General features: G+C 35.6%; 1 protein-coding gene across 1 annotated transcript in view; it reads right to left on the reverse strand.

Moving 5' to 3' along the window:
• Positions 1–18393, reverse strand: part of SMCHD1 (structural maintenance of chromosomes flexible hinge domain containing 1) — a gene marked incomplete at its 5' end in the record, with an annotated part of 127709 nt that overhangs the window by 41061 nt on the left and 68255 nt on the right. Inside the window, 9 exons of the mRNA XM_082667117.1 lie at positions 2218–2282; positions 3334–3449; positions 5562–5719; positions 5954–6033; positions 8178–8303; positions 11446–11613; positions 14655–14773; positions 15410–15498; positions 16858–17006. Of these exons, the coding sequence (XP_082523243.1) occupies positions 2218–2282; positions 3334–3449; positions 5562–5719; positions 5954–6033; positions 8178–8303; positions 11446–11613; positions 14655–14773; positions 15410–15498; positions 16858–17006 (1070 nt within the window). The remainder of the gene's footprint in view (positions 1–2217; positions 2283–3333; positions 3450–5561; positions 5720–5953; positions 6034–8177; positions 8304–11445; positions 11614–14654; positions 14774–15409; positions 15499–16857; positions 17007–18393) is intronic.

Below are 18393 nucleotides of genomic sequence, written 5' to 3' on the forward strand. Positions count from 1 at the left end.
GCTAATCAATGAAGTTGGTAAAGTATCAGGATACAAAATTAATGCACAGAAATCTCTTGCATTCCTACACACTAATGATGAAAAATCTGAAAGAGAAATTAAGGAAATGATCTAGCTTAAGGAACTAAAAAGGGTTGTTTATAGATGTTGATTTCAATGTTATTTATAATAATGAAAATGGAAATAATCTAATTAGCCCAAAATATGTGAATAGGTAAGTAAATTATGCTGTATTTTCAAAATAAAATAATCTATTAAAAAAAAAAAAAAGCAAGCATTGGACTTCCCTGGTGGTGTAGTGGTTAAGAATCTGCCTGCCAATGCAGGGGACACGGGTTCGATCCTTGGTCCGGGAAGATCCCACGTGCCACGGAGCAACTAAGCCTGTGTGCCACAACTACTGAGCCTGTGCTCTAGAGCCCATAAGCCACAACTACTGAGCCCGTGTGCCACAACTACTGAAGCCCACAGGCCTAGAGCCCATACTCCACAAGAGAAGCCACCGTGATGAAAAGCCCACGCCCCGTGACGAAGAGTAGCCCCTGCAAGCCGCAACTAGAGAAAGCCTGCACACGGCAACGAAGACCCCCAAAAATAAATTAACTAATTTTAAAAAAGGCAAGCATTTTTGAAATACGTAATAGCTAAACTTTTTAATTAAAAATTATCATTATTATTATTTTTTGGCCTCATTGCGTCTTTGTTGCTGCACGCAGGCTTTATCAATAGAGAGAAAACTTAAAAGGAAACCAAAAACAAATTCTGCAGCTGAAAAGTACAGTAACTGAAGTGAAAATTTCACTACAGGTATTCAAAGGCAGATTTGAGAAGGCAGAAGAATTAGCAAACTTGAAGATAAGACAGTGGAAATGAGAGTCTGAGGAACAGAAAGAAAAATGATTGAAGGAAAGTGAACAGAGCCTAAGGGACCTGAGATGCTATCAAGTGGACCAACATACACATTGTGGGAGTTCAAGGAGAAAAGAGGGAAAAGGGGGCAGAGACCATGTTTGAAGAATGGCTGGAAACTTCCCTAGTTTGATGAAAGACATGAATATAAGTATCCAAGATGCTCAAGGAATTCCAAGTAAGATAAATTCAGAGACCCACACCAAGACACATTATTACAAACTTTCAAAGGACAAAGAAAAAGAGAATATTAAGAGCAGCGAGAGAAGAGCAAATCATTACATACAAGGGATCCTCAATAAGATGATGGGATTTCTCATCAGTAAGTTTGGAAGCCAGAGGCAGTGGGCCAATGTTTTCAAAGTGCTAAAAGAAAGAAACTGTCAACCAAGAATCCTACATCCAGCAACTGTTCCTCAAAAGTGAGGGAGAAATTAAGACATTCTCAGATAGGAATTCCCTGCAGTCCAGTGGTTAGGACTCTGCACCTCCACTGCAGGGGGCACGGGTTCAATCCCTGGTCAGGGAGCTAATAAGATCCTGCATGCCACACAGTGCAGCGACATTCTCAGATAAACAAAAGCTAAGGGAGTTCATTACCACTACACCTGGCCCGGAAGAAATGTTCATGGGAGTCCTACAAGGTAAAATGAAAGAACAATAGACAGTAACTTGAAGCCACATGGAAAAATAAATACCTCAACAAAGGTAAATACACAGGTAATTGTAAATGCTGGTACTATTGTAACAATGATTTATATCTATACTTGTACCTTTTGCTTTCTATATGGCTTAATAAACTATACACTTAAAGAAATAAAACAAAGCAATTATTAGTCTAAAAGGAAAGAAACATTTTTAATAAATAAAAGAAACCTTAGACACCATCTCTCCAAAACCATTTTCAGATTTCAAAGTACAGGTCCAGACTAAAGAAGCAACACTCAAAGTCACATAGTTAAACAATAAAAACCTAGTTCAGCTTTTTTACTTCATAAGATCTTAAGTTTAGAATTACAGAAATGTCCTATATAATAAAATATAAAGTGCTCTGACAACAGAATTCTTCTGATGTTTTTGATAGTTTTGAAAACAAATATATCTATCACAACAATCTTTCCCCAAACCGTTTCACAAAGTTTGCAAACAAAATATTTTCTCAAAAAACTTCCTGACCAAAAATTAAGAAAATAACATTTTCTATTCAATCATAAATTATTTCTCCCTAGCTGAGCAGGCAAATGTTGCCAAGGCTGATTAACTTCATAACAAAATATGCATTAAAATATGAAACAATTTGAGAAATACCTGAAGTAGAAGCAGCCATCTTCCTTGTCATTATCCTTTATTTTATTACAACTAAATATTTCTGCCTAGAAGGAAAAGTAGGGAAGAAGGGGGAGAGGGAGAAATCACAAACATTAAACACAGTGTATTTACGATAAAAATTTCTTTTTCCTTTCACCAAGTGTGAACCCAGATCACATCTGGATTGATAAATACACACAAACACACCCTTACATGTATATATCTTTACCATGCATGTATGACACAAAAGTGAGATTAGTCACAATGGAAAGATATACCATTAATCATTAAAGGGCACAAAACAGATCTTAAAGGTGGTGACATAATTTTAAGGTAATAGCAGCTTGATGGGACTGATGGTATAAATTAAGGAAGCTAGTTTCCTAAACAGATGACTAAACTGAACCATAAATCCTCAAAGATGTCATTAAATCAGGACCCCTGATATGGCTTGGTTTAGTTTCCAATTTGAGATTTATTTTAGATTGGCACTGTCTGGTATGGTAGCCAATAACTACATGTGACTACTGAGCACTTGAAATGTGACTGGTCCAAACTGAGGTGTTGTAAGCATAAAATACAAACCAAATTTCAAAGATTTGGAAAGATACAAGAATGTAAAATATCATAATTAAATTTTAAAATATTGAGTTCATGGTGAAATGGTAACTTTTTGTATATTAGTTTAAAACTATATTAAACTTAATTTTACTTACTTCTTTTTATTTTTTAATGTGGCTACTAGCAGAATTCAGAATATGAGTATCACGTGTGGCTGGTATTATATTTCTATTGGACTGTATGGCTTTGGACTCTCAAACTGTTCTCTCCACTCTACCCCCTTCTTTAATTTACTCTGTAGTCTATCAATCACATCTCCTTCTCTCACTTTCTGTACTATCTCTCAGTGATATTTAGTTTTTTGCCTGTGCTAGTGTTCTTTAGACTTAATTCTGAAACATACTCTGATGCATCTTTTAAAAATCCTAAGTGATGGAATGGGTTACTTTCTAGTTCTCCAGGATATACACACTGCATTTTTATATTAAGTTACATTTAATTTTATGTTAAATGTAAGAGCTACTTTTAATTTCTAAAATGCTTTCTATGACTCACATTTGCTGGTGGTCGGTTCCCACTGTTTGACAGTTTCCACATTTTCATGGAAATACGTGCTGGATTAATATTTTTAATGATACTGTCATCTTCAGAAATAACAGTAATCATAAAATCTGTAATGATGAACATTAAAAAATTATTTTCTTTCTAGTTCAATTAGTGGATTTGGCTAAATAACTGTATGTCTTAAAGCATACATCTTGTTTAAGTGTTAATAATAAAATTCTAATGAAGAAATAAAACTATTCTTTAATTAGTCTTCCCCAACAATTTGTCTACAGAACTTAATCATAACAGGTAACTCTCCAGTGCTAAATCTCCCACAGAAATCTAATAAATACATCTTTGCTATTAGTAATCCTTTGTCTTATTTTCACAGTCTGCCAAGCAAGACCAAGAAGGTTAGACTGTGTTATTTGTAGCACAAGGAACTATATTCAATATCCTGTGATACTACTGGGCATATACCCTGAGAAAACCATAATTCAAAAAGAGACAGGTACCACAATGTTCATTGCAGCAGTATTTACAATAGCCAGGACATGCAAGCAACCCAAGTGTCCATCAACAGATGAACGGATAAAGAAGATGTGGCACATATATACAATGGAATATTACTCAGCCATAAAAAGAAACGGAATTGAGTTATTTGTAGTGAGGTAGATGGACCTAGAGTTTGTCATACAGAGTGAAGTAAGTCAGAAAAACAAATACTATATGCTAACACATATGTATGAAATCTAAAAAAAAGAAAAAAAATGGTTCTGATGAACCTAGGGGCAGGACAGGCATAAAGACGCAGACACAGAGAATGAACTTGAGGACACGGGGAGGGGGAAGGGTAAGCTGGGATGAAGTGAGAGAGTAGCACTGACATATATACACTACCAAGTGTAAAACAGATAGCTAGTGGGAAGCAGCTGCATAGCACAGGGAGGTCAGCTCTGTGCTTTGTGACCACCTAGAGGGGTTGGATAGGGAGAGTGGGAGGGAGGCACAAGAGGGAGGGGATATGGGGATATATGTATACGTATAGCTGATTCACTTTGTTATACAGCAGAAACTAACACAACATTGTAAAGCAATTATACTCCAATAAAGACATTAAAAAAATACATCCTGTGATAAAGCATCATGGAAAAGAACATGAAAAAGAATGTATTTATATGTATAACTGAGTCACTCTGCTGTACAGCAGTAATTATCACAACATTGTAATTCAACTATACTTCAATAAAAATTTTTTTAAAAAAAAGGTTAGACTACAGATACTCAGCAATCTAGAACAGGCCAAACGGTTACAAATCTATATGCTTTATGTAGTCTGAGAATACAATGTTTACTTTCTTTTATGATTTTCAATAGCATACAGTAGCTAAACTATTATTACTTGTAATAGTCCCTTATATTTATCACCTGGAATATTCTCTTGTCACCTATTACAGTTTTTAATCACAGGAAATAGGTCTTATCTCCCCTAACAGATTTCAAAGGCTATAATTATTTAAAATTATTGTTAATATTTCAATCTAAATATTTCTGGTCTGCTTCTTTCACTGCTTGTAACTATGAACAGGAATTCATCCTCTCAAGAAAACCAAAGTCTTCAAGAAAATTACCTATACAAAGCAAATACAATTTCCTATTGACTTGGCTCCTGCCATATTACACTGAAATCATTTGCTTACTTGACTGTCTCCTACATTAGACTGAACTCATTGAAAACTGTCTTGTTCATTACTGGAATTAGGAGTCTAGCATAGTGGATGGACATAGCAGGTGTTCAGTAAATGTTTGTTGTTCTGAAATATCTTTAATCATAAATTATGATGTGATGCACTTCCATCCAAATTAAGTTGAACAGTCCTGGTTCTGTCTGGTTTAACAGTGCAACATATTTAGTAGAACACACCCCCACAGTTTTGCCATTTAGCAGTTCATACTTCTTCTGCAGAATCTCACAATTCAGCAAATGAACAAACACAAACTGGTTATCTTAAGCTATCAGTTTATATATGAACTTTTAGTTCATTCTTGACCACTAAAGGAATGTAGGATATAGGGGAGAGGGAAGACATAGCTAAGTCAAATGTACTTTCTTATTTGAAAAGCCACAACATGCTTGCTTTTTTATCATGCTGAACACCCAGGATAAATAATTTATTCCATTAATGTAAGAGGCAAATTAATACTACAAATTTATTTTAAAACTGTGAATTACTCACCAGTGAAAATACCCCCTGCTAAAAAGGAAGTATCTTTGTCATATTTAACATTGAGACGAATGGGTTTTTCAGGGTCTGGAAGAATCATTAACTTAATTATAGGTCCTTCTATGGTATTCTTGTTATAAATGGCTTTAACCTGCATAATATGTTCTCCTCTAAAAAGAAAAAAGGGGAAGGGGGGAAGGGGGTTCAAACTTCATTAGTTATAACTAAAAATTCTGAGACAATTTATACAAAGTTTAACTCATTTAGGAAACCTCTCTACTCCTGTTCCATTCCAACTCCTGACTATCACTAAATAGAAGGCTAGTTACTACTCTTAACTTAATCAAGTAATAACAAAAATCAATCTCTATAATACCAATAACTATCAAACTTTCAGTTCTTACCTAGGGGCATAAACACTGAACACTCCCAAATTAGCCCTGCCCCTTTCATCGGTTTTATGCTGTTGGTTTGAAGGAGTGAGCTAAAAACAAAACAAAACGGTTAATTAGAAAATTCTAGGAATCAAATTCTTTTCCTCTATTACTATTTAAAAAGCTACATTTGCACACAGTCTAAAATCTAAAATTGTCTAATTTGAACTAGTTGAAATGATATAATACGTAATCACATAATCCAAAGGATAATAATCACTCACACTCAATTAAACTAGAATTTTGTGTATTTCAATTATTAAGTTGCAGAATTCAATGTTCAGTTTCAATAACGCTGATATATCAAGTGAAGTTTGGTCACACAAACACTGAAGGTATATTCCAAAACTGGGGGGCTGTGAGAGTCGGCGCAGGAAAAATAAACATAAATACACGTACATAATTTCAAGTCAAGGCATAATACCATGTCCATCATTAGTTACTTCATCTTTCTCTTAATATTTACTCAGATGTGCTTCTTAAATCTTTGTTGCAATACTACTTTTGCATTGATAACCAAGCTTTTACTTTTAAGTGATTAAGAATCAGTGGCCACATTTCCTAATCATTGGTTAGAAGAGTCTTTCAGTCTTTTGCAGATGCTTCTCCAAAAAACTAAGATCATACTCTTATTACCAGTAGGAAATAATCACTATTTAACTCTCTTGGAAGCAAACATTAAGAACAAAAGTAAATGTGAAGACTGTAGAAGCAGGAAAATCAGACTCTCTCCTAAATTCTAATACCAAATTTCTGTTTATCGGAACCTGAAGATTAGGTGATTATGGTACATGCAGATAAAAAAAAAAAAAACAAAAGCAATAGTTGGTGAGACAAAAGTGAGAAAGAGTAATTGAACTGCTAGAATAAAACCCTATATTTGTACCTGTCTCATTTACCCTCCAATCCATCTTCTCTCAACCTATCTCAAAGTCTTTCCTCCATCTGGGTCCTAAATCTTTGTCGCTAAGCCAGAGAAGTAAGTCTTCTATTTCAGGCTATATAGCAGCAATACTGTAGTCTTTTTTGACAGGCTAAGACCTCTGACCCTTTTCACTTTACTTTGAAAATAAGTTCATGCGGATCACAAGTCATTCTTGGCACTTTAATCTCCTGTATAGCTTTTATTTATTTATTTTCGTTTATTGTCTTTTGGCCACGCACATGGCATGCAAGATTTTAGTTCACCAACAAGGGATTGAACCTGTGACCCCTGCAGTGGAAGCATGTAGTCCCAACCACTGGACTGCCAGGGAATTCTCTCCTGTATAGCTTTTAAGATAAACTTGTTGAGTCCTACAAAATCCCCACTGGGATTCTTAATGAACTAATAGATTAATTTCAAGTGAACTGTGTATTTATATAATACCAACTTTTTGCATCCACTAAAATTATAAAATTCATGGAGGGATATTCAAGCCTGGCTAAATATAACTCCAAGAATTCGCTTCTGTGTTGCCTGGCAACAACCTGGCTGGGACAAATGAATTCCCTTCAACCAACAGGAGAGACTTGTGAAAATATAACTTTGCAAGGGACTGGCAGCTTCTTCCCTTACCCCTTGCAGGAGGGCATAAACTTTGTGCCAGGCATCCAAAGTCCCCCCTACATCCTAGTTACCCCAATACTAATGTAAACACTTGGTACCTAATCTTGGACTCCCGGTATCCAAGCACTATGTCTGTGCCCAAACATTACGAGGCCATGTTCATGCTTGCCGAATTCCCTAGAACACAAGCCAGTATAGGTCTAACAGCTATGCCCAGGCCCTGGTAGCTCTCCAAAAGGTAGGTGGAGTACAGCTACTCGCATGACTCTTTTCCTTCACCCTTAGGGCTTGTAAGTTTCCCCAATAATACCTGTTTCATAACCCATACTGCAGGTCATTGTATCTGCCATCATTCACCTTTGTCAGCATTATCTATTCTTAATCTGAAATCCAAATATTATTAATATTGTGTAATAAACACTCAGATATAACTGCAGAATGTTGCTCCTTGTTACACTGTTTGCAAGATATAAACTATACTTCCTCAAACTATTAAAAATTTTAGGTTAACTTAAACTAAGCAATAATGAAGATTATATAAGACTATTTTTTTTAAAAAAAAAGAAATGTGACACCTAAAGACGTAATCCTGAGGATGAAAGCCAGAATTTTAAGTGAAAATGTTTAAGAATGTTTAAAACTTACCTTTAAATTGTTAGCTTTTATAAGGCTTATTTTAACCTGTGGCACAAGTGCTGGATTATCCCACTGATCACAAAGTTGAACAATGAGAGGATTCTGTAATTCTCTTCCGTTAATCACTGGAATGGACTAAAACAGATATAATAATTTTAAGAAGCACTAAAACATATATGCCAAACAATATGATTACTATTTAAGTGAAACAATCACTTAATGTATCTGTTTTATTCACAAATAGCTCCCTTCATCGATTAAAATAAACTTCTGAAAGTCAATTATGTTGTCACAAATGATCCTCTTCTTATAGAAATGATTGAAAATTTGATAAACGGGAAAATATCATTTGACATTACTGGCTTCTAGAGCCAGTCAAGAATTCTAAAAATTACATATTAGAAGGACTTCCTTGGAAACAGAAGCTTATCTTAGGTTCTCATCTTTAGCGCTGTCATCTACAGTTTAACTCCTCCATCAATTGTCAGCACTCTGCCAGTCTACACGAAGCAATAATGCACAGCTTTCCAGCTCTTGGTTAAACAGGACTAGTCACTGATAATCTACACTGTCTTGTTGGCTTAAGATGTTTCTTGCTTTTCCATTACTTCATGTAAGGCCTGTGTAGCTCTGCGAATTTGTGTGCCAACCTATTAATACTGGATATATCAAAGGAAAACACATTGTCAAGCAAGAAACCTGTGAAAGTCCAATCCTCTGTGTCAGATTTTAAAAGTTAAAAAAAAAAAAAGATAGGAAAGATATAACTAGCAAAAAATGAAAGCTGACTTATCATCTCTCTCCTACTAATAATGTTCCCTCCGCTTCCTCCACCCCTCACCTTACTTGAGGAAGTTGTTTACCAAATTACGTTAGGAGGTTGCTAAAAGTGGGAGAAAAATTAATAATGTGTTAGGGCTAGAACTTTTTTTTTTAAAGATACCCCTGAAGCTGGTTTAGTTTAAATGCTTGACTACCAAAAGATTTTCATGGATAGACTGTATTTTATCTGAAAAAGTTTATAAAAAGCTTGAATATATAAAAAGTGCTGATGTTTCCAAATGTAAACACTACAGGGTCTTTATTCCTAATTATGTAATTGTCTGTCCATCAAATAGTAACTACTTTTAAAGAATATCTTTCAGTAAATGACTTGTAGCAAAAGCTTTTAGTTGAACATTTTTCTGGGTAGTAGTGGGGAAAGCAAATATCCAAAATCAAATGTTCATGAATACAAATCTGTCCTTTGCCACTTTTTAATATTGTCGTGTAATGTAATATTTCAGAATTTGTTTCCTATTTATAAAGAATGATAATATATCATAATGTTGCTGAAGATTAAATGAGAGAATATATGTGTATATTTAATATATTTTTTCTATTTATCATGCTTAGGTGTTAAATCAGTTCCCCTTTTCTATTAAAGATCCTGTAGGGGCACGGTAGGTCAAAAATTAAATTAGGAAATTCTAGGAAAACCACATATTCAAATGACTACGTTTTCAAGCTTACCTACATATAATGTATCTCTTAACAGAATGAGAAATTTGTTTTAGGTTTTATTTTTAAAACTGTTGGATTTCAATGGTATCTGCAAATAAACCTTGTAATAAGTTTTTGAGTTAGCAAGCTGTCATTATTTTTTATATTCCCCTCCTACAAAATCATATAAAAACATGAACATGTAAAGATTTTTTCCACCTCAAATGTACACAATTATTCCATGATACAGTCAGTCAACAAATCCTTTACTGACATCATTAGGCACAAAGAATGTATTGATTTATGCAATATATGTGCTTCCAGATAAAAAATAAGTACACTCACTTTTCAGTGAAATCCTTCAGTCAACACATTACAAAAAAAATTGTTTTTAAAGCACATTCATACACTAGTTTATCTGTTTTTTTAAACTCACAAATCAAAAAAGGGCAATCTCAAACTAGGGTGCAGATATGTAAGCTTTTCTTACATGATCAGTTCCTTTACAGGATAATTTCATTTACTACCACGGTCATGTGAGATCATTTCCCATTAGAAAAAAATAAGCTTTCATACCAACAGATAAGGCCCTGCCACACCATAACTGAACACCAGAATGTGAACATTTTAAAATGAGAATTCTAAAAATTGATTGAAAACTGAAAGGTAACAGATTTGATAGACATTTGCAAAATTAGTATTGAAGTATTAGTGATTAGTATTTAATTCAAAAAGAGTCATGTCCCACAATGTTCATTCCAGCTCTATTTACAATAGCCAGGACATGGAAGCAACCTAAGTGTCCATCGACAGATGAATGGATAAAGAAGATGTGGCACATATATACAATGGAATATTACTCAGCCATAAAAGGAAACGAAACTGAGTTAGTTGTAGTGAGGTGGATGGACCTAGAGTCTGTCATACAGAATGAAGTAAGTCAGAAAGAGAAAAACAAATACCGTATGCTAATACATACATATGCAGTCTAAAAAAAAAAAAAAAGGTTCTGAAGAAGCTAGGGGCAGGACAGGAATAAAGAAGCAGACGTAGAGAGTGGACCTGAGGATGGGGAAGAGTAAGCTGGGATGAAGTGAGAGAGTGGCATGGACTTACACATATTACCAAATGTAAAACAGATAGCTAGTGGGAAGCAGCCACATAGCACAGGGAGATCAGCTCAGTGCTTTGTGACCACCTAAGGGGTGGGATAGGGAGGGTGGGAGGGAGACGGAAGAGGGAAGAGATACGGGGATGTATATATACATATAGCTGATTCACTTTGTTATAAAGCAGAAACTAACACACCATGGTAAAGCAATTATACTCCAATAAAGATGTTAAAAAAAAAGATTTAACTATTTGCATAGGAAGGCAAACTGAAGTTTTTATGGATATAATGAATGACTTGATACCTGGTATGCTTTTAAAAATTCCAGCAAAAACATTTTTTTAGTAAGTCAGTGAGAGAGAACAATGAAATAAAATTGGGCAAAAATCAGTAACTGTTGAAACTGGGCATTCATTATACTTTACTTTTATGCATATTTTAAAATTTCTATTACAATAAAATACTTAGAATTTGAAGTATTACACTTTTTTAAACAAATGAGGGCACAGTGATGAATTAAATAATGAAGTATTAAAATTCATATTACTTTGTCCTTTTGTTATTGTTACTATTGCTACTGTTATTACTTCAACAACAAAATGTAACTATTCTGATCTACTGACATTTTGAAGCAGTAAGTCATGTGATATTAAATTCTGTCAATCAAGGCAGGAAGGTACTTACCTCCTTTAACTCTGGCCAGTCTACAAGGAGAAGTTTAGCTGGTGGCCCAGAAATTAGCTGCACTCGAATAAAGTCAGAAAACTCACGCCACGTAAAACAAAGATCCTTATTTCCAGGGGGACCTGGAATAAATTTGATGCCTCTCACACTTATACTTTGTGTATTTTCCTAATGAGGAAAAGCACATTGAAAAGAAACAGGGAGATAATGTTTAGTTTTCAGAAAAATGAAAGAAAATGTCGTCACCACCTATGTGCATACAGATGTGCTTCTGGTATAACAACAGCAAGTAACTTACACATATGCCAATACTGGAGTTCCTTGAATTTCATCTCCTTGAGAGGAGAAACTGAAATTCTTTTTTGTGAGGGAGAAATCTAAAAGGTTCAAGCTATGTCCTTTTTCCTGATATTTTCCTAATTTCCCTCTTATTTACACTTGCATTGTCTCCTTTTTGTTCCCCAAATAGCCATGCACGTGCTTGCCCAACACCCTTTGCACTCGCTCCTTCCCTGTGACTGCAACATTTTTTTTTACCTACATGGCTTTTCTTCAGGTTTTTGCGCACAGAATACCTTAACCAGAGGGGTTTTCTGTGACTACCCTATATGATGGTGCCCTATTCCCACAGCCCACTTTAATTTTCTTCCTGTCACTCATTTCCTACCTGTTATATGCTCTCCCATTACAAGGTAATCTCCGAGAAGGCAGGGGCTTTGACTTGTCACAACCCCATCGCTGGTACTTAGAATGCCTAACATCTGTTAATGGGAATCAATGACACTAGCCTATAATCTTTGCCAAGTGACTGAAGTAGATAAACTGATTCCATACTGGCATGAGCACTGTAGTATTCACATTTTAATAGTGACCCTTAATGATTTCATCATCTTAAATTTCCATTAAGTACAAATATATTCCAGAAGATTTTAAAAATCAGAGTTAAAATGTCATGTTTTATGATCTGAAACAACTGTTCGTAGAACATTTTCTGTAAAAAGACATTGCAAAACGATAAAAATTAATCTCCCCAAAAAGCCCACTGAGTGCAGGGGAGTTTTTTCATTATTTGGAAAACAAATTAAGCATTCATTAGTACAACACATTGAAAAGTTCAAAATACGTGAAGTCTATAGAATCCCACATTTAATAGTGAAACACCAAATGCCCTTTTGAAGAGGTGATGTCTTAAGTAATCTTGAAAGTTATTCTGGTTTTACCTCATATCTTAAAAATAAAATTTGCATGCACATTAACAAATTGTAGATGAGTATAAATAGAATTAAACACAAAATTCTGAAAGGCACTCTCTAAGGTCTAATGTTGATATTATCAAGGGAATGTACTTCAGAAGAGCAGTACATTTTATGAAGATGTGGAAATGATTTTAAGAAACAATGGCAGGGCTTCCCTGGTAGCGCATTGGTTGAGAGTCCGCCTGCTGATGCAGGGGACACAGGTTCGTGCCCCGGTCCGGGAGGATCCCACATGCCGCGGAGCGGCTGGGCCCGTGAGCCATGGCTGCTAAGCCTCCGTGTCTGGAGCCTGTGCTCCGCAACGGGAGAGGCCACAGCAGTGAGAGGCCCACGTACCAAAAAAAAAAAAGAAATAATGGCATATTAAAACCAGTTTTTTAAAATTTTTTTTTATTTTTTTGCAGTACGCAAAAATAGTGCTTTTAAAAATAGTGCTTTTTAAAAACAACTTTGGTTTAAAAAAAAAGAAAACAGAGGCTCCCTTTTCTCTGTAGAAACTAGGGGTAGACTCCTATTGTTTTGAAAGTGAGTCAAGATAGTATATATCAGTTATAAAATGACAGCAGAAACAAAGAAAGTCAATTTGACTGGAGAATGAGCCATGGGAGGAGATAGGTGTGCTGCAGTGGAATACTATGGAGTACTTTAGGTCACCCTAAGGAGATGGAGTCTATAGTATAAAATGCTGATAGGTGGCATAAGATAGGAACTGAAAACTGACACTAGATTCGGTCAGGCGGCACAGGGCAGAAAAACAGTGACAGTGGCTTGCCTGGGAATGATGGTGAAGAATGTGAAAACAGAGAGTAGACACAACTCTTCCAAGGAGCTGTACTGTAAAAAGGAGGAGAGAAGGAGGGCCGTACAAGGAAGCTGTGAGCGTTTTTTCATTATAGCCTGTCTATATGCTGATGGGAATCTAATTGACAGGGAAAACAAGATGTAGGAAGATAGGTTACAATTTAGGAATAATTAGTGAAAGAGGATGGGAGCCTGTGCATAAGGCGACAGGAAGCAGAGATAGTTCATGTATAACAGCAGTTATTATCTGACTTCATCTACACAGAGGGTGAAGCTAGACAAGAGAAGAACCTGAAAGTCAAAGATGAAACCTTATCTTTTACAGTAAACAAAACACCATTAAAAGTTCCTCAGCAGTGCTAAGATATAGTGAAAGTGGTGTTCTGAAAACTAGAAAATAATAGCCCAGCAGATTAGTGGAAACAGAAATTCTAGGTGGGAGGGGCAACAAGGAGGCTATTATGATCATTCTGTCGGGTAAAAGGTATAATGGAGGCTCCAAAAGGAAGAAGAGTTTTGAAAACCATTAAATGCCCTAAATGGATTCAACTTTACTTGGGCCTTAGAATTCCTTCTTTTTGACCTACTCGAGCCTGGTAGGTTCCTTGAAGGCTCAACTCCAACATCTTTTCTCAAAAACTGCCTTTAATCTCTCCAAGAAGAATACATTGTGTTTCCTTGCTTGTTTTAAACTGAAATAATTCCACCAGGGTTCTTATTTTTCAAGCTAATCTCAATTAACTGCACAGCTGCAAACTTTCACCACTAGTTTTCTCCCAGGCATTCTATTTAATGCAGGGACTGAGCACCAAGAAATTTTACTCAAATAGCTACATGAAAAACTATCTTCATATACATATCAAAATATTTAAGGATGAAATGATATGATGTATGGAATTTGCTTCAAAGTGATGGATAAGGGGGAAGTGATGAATGTTGAAGCTGACTGATGGGATCATGGGAATTAATTATACTATTTATTCTATTTTTGCATATGTTCAAAATTTTTCATTATAAAACTTATTTTAATGCCTTTTATATTTTTTCACTGTAAACACTGAAATCAAGTCTCTCTTATTTTTGTTTTTCCCAAACATTTTGTTATATATAAACTGAATGGAATAAGCCAACTGTTATGGAAAACAGCCATACCTGAAAAGTAGTTTTCAAATGTGAGCTATCAAGTCCAATCCCAGCAATTCCCAAGGAAGATAGAGAACTTGGTGAAAATGCTTGAATCTGATTTCCATACTGATCTGTAACTATTATAACTATAAAAAGGGGAGGAAGTTTAATTTTAAAGTATCAATAAAATATACAAATATCTATAATAAACACTTATACACTTAATTAAAATTATACTTAGAAACTCATTCTAACTTTGTTCTTGTGTATTTTTTTGGTAAAAAGTAATTATAATCACTTCTTTTATAATCACTATAAAAATAATAAGAATATACATAAGTACACTTATATTATTTACATATTTAACATGATGCTGATGTTAATCATATTTACATATTTAACATGATGCTGATGTTAATCAAGTTTTTTACCATGAACATTTGAAGGAAATAATTTAGTATTATGTAATATTCTAGATATAAGAAAAATACAGGATACATATGAACCCACTAATATATTTACTTTTCACTCTTAAAATTAACTATTATCATTTCTAACAAAAGTCAACATTCTTTTCAACAAACTATTTTTGCCAAACTGATTTCACAGTTAGGTCAGCATAGGCAAAGACAGGGAAAATGCTTCAATCTTTCCAACAATGGAATTTAAACCATAAACTGTATATAAATCCCAAGTTTTCCTTTCAGATTATGTATGCCAAAACATGAACGTAAGGACATATTATAGAAGTGTTTTAAAGAAAGAAAGCAGGCCATACTAACCTATTTCTCCTTGAAGCTCTTGGCCCATCTGTACAGTTTTTCCTCCTTTTAATTCACATTTTAGATGTTTAGGTTCATCAGGAAGTGGTCTGCAATTGATTAACAAGTTAAAGGCCTTACTTGCACCATTAATTGTAGAAAAAAATTAGTTTAAATATGCTAAAGAGTAACAAATACAACACTCATTTTCTAAAACTTAAAGTAACACCCCTCTAAATACCTCCATTTATATAACGTAACTATTAACCCAAAAGGAAAGAGAGAAAAGATAGCTTGCAAAGAGAGTAGAGAATACTGAAAAAAAAAAAAAATACACATGTGTTAGATCACAGTTAGCTATGCTGGATTAAAAGGAATTTATGCCATGAGAGCACTGAGAAAGAAAACAGATGGGTCTGTAAGAATGACTCATCAAGAGATCTGTCTCTGGCTGAAGAGTTGTACATCTTACGATTTTATCTCAAACGTGGAGCTATTCTAAGTGTTGGAATAGTATGGAAATGTGTAGAGGAATTAAAGTGAAAAAGGTTTGGCTTCCCTGGTGGTGCAGTGGTTGAGACTCCGCCTGCCGATGCAGGGGACACGGGTTTGTGCCCCGGTCCGGGAAGATCCCACATGCCGTGGAGCGGCTGGGCCCGTGAGCCATGGCCGCTGAGCCTGTGCGTCCGGAGCCTGTGCTCCACAACGGGAGAGGCCCCAGCAGAAAGGGGCCCACGTACCGCAAAAAAAAAAAAAAAAAAAGTGAAAAAGGTTATTAAAAAAGAGGCAGCCGAGGAACTGACAGGCCAGGGTGAAGGACAGGTTTTCAATATAGCTACTTAAATCTCCCCCTTTTCTATCAGGTGGACTCAGCTTTGAAAATCATCACTAACCAATGAAAGCATTCTTCCTTCTGAACAACACACTGACTGATCACACTGTATCTTTTGGACTTTTCATGTCTGTCATTCTCCATGAGTTTTCACTGTTGCTTGTCCTAGAAGGGCTTTCCTTTATCAAAAGTTCTAGTTCTGACAGATACTAGAGGGTCAATTAAGCAGAAGCTTGTAACGATATTAAGAATTAATCACTATCTTCAGTGAAGCTTTATTCCAAAGACAACCTATTTCCAAAAAATTGTGAAAATTTCTATATTAAAAAACAACTTTGGGGCTTCCCTGGTGGCGCAGTGGTTGAGAGTCTGCCTGCCGATACAGGGGACACGGGTTCGTGCCCCAGTCCGGGAAGGTCCCACATGCAGCGGAGTGGCTGGGCCCGTGAGCCATGGCCACTGAGCCTGCGCGTCCGGAGCTTGTGCTCCTCGATGGGAGAGGCCACAACAGTGAGAGGCCCACGTACCGCAAAAAAACCAAAAAAAAACAACTTTGGCATGTGTGCTTTGGAGAAAAGCACTTTTGTCGCCATATGCTGAATTTTGAAATACCTCAAAATATAATATGCCCACAAACCTTACTGTAAATGCACTTTCCAAAGACACATGATCATCTTGGAACGAAACCTGGCAATAGCGCATATCTTTTACAGATGTTGGTACTTGTACATCAGGAAGCAGACCCTGTAGTAAGTGCTCTTTGTTAATCTCAGGAGTCCAGTTAACCTAGAAGAAAAATTATATATTTAATAACAATATAAAGCTTAATCTAATGCCTTCCAACTGCCACTTATCTTACCAAAGACTCTTAAAATTATAACCCATCCTCCCCACCTCTAAGGAAAAAGCCCCTGATGACCAGAAATGATGGTCGTTCATATATTACTATAATAAAAAAGTATCTTCCTCATTGTCTTTCCTGATAATGTTGCCACCATATCTTTCAATGCAATAAAATAAATATTCCTAAGTCATTTCTTTAGCTTTTGTCACAAGATTATCACTGTGGTCATTATAGTTTTAAAAAAATCATGTCAATCAAATCATGTGATCAATTCTGAGAATTAACAGTCACTCTGTTTTTTTGAAAAGAATCTTATTAATACAGGTTTTAAATGAGATCTAAGTGGACCTGATTCAGCAAGGTGAGAAAAAAAGTTAAATCCACTAATGTACTTAGCAGCCTGGTCACATCTTGATCTTAATCCACTCTGGAATGTTTTCAGCTCTAATTTTAACTTTATATCTCTTAAATTCCATATTTTGTTACCTGATTCATTTTTTAAGTTGATTACCCTACACTATCCTTTTAAACTTCCAATCCTTTCTATTTAAGAATTTTTACCTCAACTTTATGCTTTTAGCCTTCTATAGTTGTGATTCTTAAATCATTGATATTCTAATATTTTAATCCTAGTTTATGTTGTTCTTTCTTAGTTACCTTTTTTTTTAAAAAAATAAATTTATTTGTTTATTTTTGGCTGCGTTGGGTCTTCATTGCTGCGCGCGGGCTTTCTCTAGTTGCGGCTAGTGGGGGCTACTCTTCGTTGTGGTGCACAGGCTTCTCATTATGGTGGCTTCTCTTGCTATGGAGCACGGGCACTAGGCGCGCGGGCTTCAGTAGTTGTCACTCGCGGGCTCTAGTGCGCAGGCTCAGCAGTTGTGGCACACAGGCTTAGCTGCTCCGCGGCATATGGGATCTTCTAGGACCAAGGCTCGAACCCATGTCCCCTGCATTGGCAGGTGGATTCTTAATGACTGCGCCACCAGGGGAGTCCTCTTAGTTACCTTTTTAAACCGTATTTTTATTCTTTATCATACCTTTTTTTCCTTTTTTTTAAATAATGGAAGCAGCAAGCAGGAGTTACACAAAAAGGCTTTCTTCTCTCACCCTAGTTGTGCTCTTTTCAATGAATTCCTACGTCAGTTTGGGTTGACTTTCCTCAATACTGGAGAATTCGCTAAAGACTACAAAACCACTTTAAGCATATACATTTAATAAAAGTATTTAATATCCTTTATTATCAATAAAGGTGCATGTTTTAAAATGTTTGGAACCCAAGAAATATATAACTACTAGAATTGAGGCAAAATGTGTCAAAAGCTGGCCATG

The sequence above is a fragment of the Grampus griseus genome (genome assembly GCF_964374135.1).
Source record: "Grampus griseus genome assembly, chromosome: 12".
Classification (NCBI taxonomy): domain Eukaryota; kingdom Metazoa; phylum Chordata; class Mammalia; order Artiodactyla; family Delphinidae; genus Grampus; species Grampus griseus.